Source organism: Zingiber officinale, chromosome 1B (assembly GCF_018446385.1).
Source record: "Zingiber officinale cultivar Zhangliang chromosome 1B, Zo_v1.1, whole genome shotgun sequence".
NCBI classification, from domain to species: domain Eukaryota; kingdom Viridiplantae; phylum Streptophyta; class Magnoliopsida; order Zingiberales; family Zingiberaceae; genus Zingiber; species Zingiber officinale.
In genome coordinates, this window is record NC_055986.1 from 960466 (window position 1) to 962411 (window position 1946).

The following is a 1946-nucleotide window of genomic DNA, read 5'->3' on the forward strand; positions in this document are numbered from 1 at the left end:
AATTTGTGTTAGGTTTAAGTCGATTCCATTAAATTTATAGTTCATAAATAGAATTAATAAACTTGTAGTCTAATCAGTTGATCTAATAAATGGATTAAGTCGAGTCAAGTCCACATTCAATTCGATCACTAGTCCAACCACTGTATGATGATAATGTCGACGACAGAGATTACACTTCCCTTTCAACTTTTTCTTTTATTTCAACTGCTCGAATGCTAAAGGTACTATTATTTATTTATCTATCACCTAAACAAAGAAACAGACTTACATCCTCTAATTCAAGCCGAAAAAAAAGTTGTTTGGGTATTAATTATTTTAATAAAACTAGTTTTGAAAATATATACAATTATTCCTAATTAAAATATACTGTAATATAATACTTTATCATTCATCAATTGTAAATAAACATTAGATACATCCAATTTTGTTTCTCTGTTCTTTCATCATTTATAAACTCCATTTCACCCTTTCTATGCAATTTAATTTCATAAAACTTTCAAACTATGAAGTCGATCATGGACAAAGGGACCAAACAGAGCCCTCTCTTCTTCAGCTCCGTGCATTCACTCGCCCTCTCTACAAAACCATCCTCCTGCAACAAGGACCAGTAGACTCCAAATTAAAATCTGGACAGAAGAACTTCAGAGGAAAACAAATCGTTGATCGATTGATTAATTAGTTTACCAGAGCAGTGTCCTGGTTTTGATCCTTCTTGCTTGGGATTGCACTCAAAGGAGTGATCTTTTCGAGCAACACATAAATTAGATGAGTTTTTCTCCCTGAGCTAAGAAAAGATGATGGAAACAATTCAGCACCTTGGGGCTGTTAACAGGGGAGCTTGCTGTGTCCTCCAAGGCGTCGTCCTCCAGCAGCCTCCTTCCCTTCCTCCTCTTCAAGCTCAACTTCCTGTACTTTTCAGACACCTCCAGGCCCGCCGTCGGCGGCTGCCCCTTGGTCGTCTTGATCCTCGGAGCACAGGAAGCTGCATCCGAGATCATGGAATTGCCTGCGACGACGACGCTGGAGGAGGAATCGCCTGCCGCTCTCCTCCTCTCCTCTGACGCCATGAAGTCCTCGAAGTAGGTGGTCCAACCACTCTCTTCTTCGTAGGAACAGGACGAGGCATCGACCGACGAGTGGGTTGAGTTCTCCATGTCAAAGAAAGGCCCTCGAGGAAGCTACATATAGCGAACGAAGGAATTAATATAAAGTGATCGACGGAAAGTAAAGAGAGGGCTGAAAGAGTTGCCGTTGGAATTGACGGCCTCAAAGACAAAAATGCTGAGAACGAGACGTGCGGGAAGAGGACAAGGCGCAAGGGGATGTTTTGACATTTGAACTCTCTCACACCTAACCCAACCCTGGCCAATTCTTCTATCTTTTCTTCTTCCGCCATTGATGCCCATGGCGAAGTTTGTTTATAGGAAATTAAAATGCTTGTGGATTTGGTCAGCAGCTAGCTCTGTGACAGTTTCTACAGTTAAATCTTTGAAGGAAAGGAGAGAGGTGCCCAGTTATAATCATAACCCTCGCCATTTCATTGTCAATTTAATGAATGTCTCATTGCCATTTGCTTTCGAAGAAACATTGATAACCACCAAACAATGGTCAATAATGATAGTAAATGTCTAAGGATTACATATAGGCACAAAACGATAGTGACAGATGAACAGCTACCTGTTCTTTTGTTTAATTGTCAGCTTCAACTAATCTTGAACCATTAGAAGCCTTTTTTATTCTGTCATTTAGAAATGTTCAGATGGCCTATCTGGTCTGGTGGTGGCAATTGGGCATATAGGGCTGTTCTTGGACCATTTCCATCTGTTAGTATCAGGGACCAGGGTGATATTCTCTTGGAAGAGACATCCTTCTGGAGCTTATGATAAATCTCTTTCAAGGTACTGCAAATCCTCACTGACCCATGAACATATATAGTCGATCCTCAT

The 1946-nt window shown here is 40.6% G+C and overlaps 1 protein-coding gene across 2 annotated transcripts; it reads right to left on the reverse strand.

The window, feature by feature from the left end:
- Positions 1 to 385: 385 nt before the first annotated feature.
- Positions 386 to 1449, reverse strand: LOC121978699 (vascular-related unknown protein 1-like). Of its 2 annotated transcripts, XM_042531104.1 has the most exons (3): positions 816 to 1449; positions 685 to 741; positions 386 to 592 (listed from the first exon to the last, which is right to left on the reverse strand). In XM_042531104.1, exons 1-3 carry the CDS (start codon positions 1152 to 1154, stop codon positions 497 to 499), a joined length of 492 nt encoding a protein of 163 aa, XP_042387038.1. In that variant the 5' UTR covers positions 1155 to 1449; the 3' UTR covers positions 386 to 496. The 2 variants fall into 2 exon arrangements, with proteins under 2 accessions (XP_042387038.1, XP_042387666.1); XM_042531732.1 differs by lacking the exon at positions 685 to 741.
- Between the last annotated feature and the right edge of the window lie 497 nt (positions 1450 to 1946).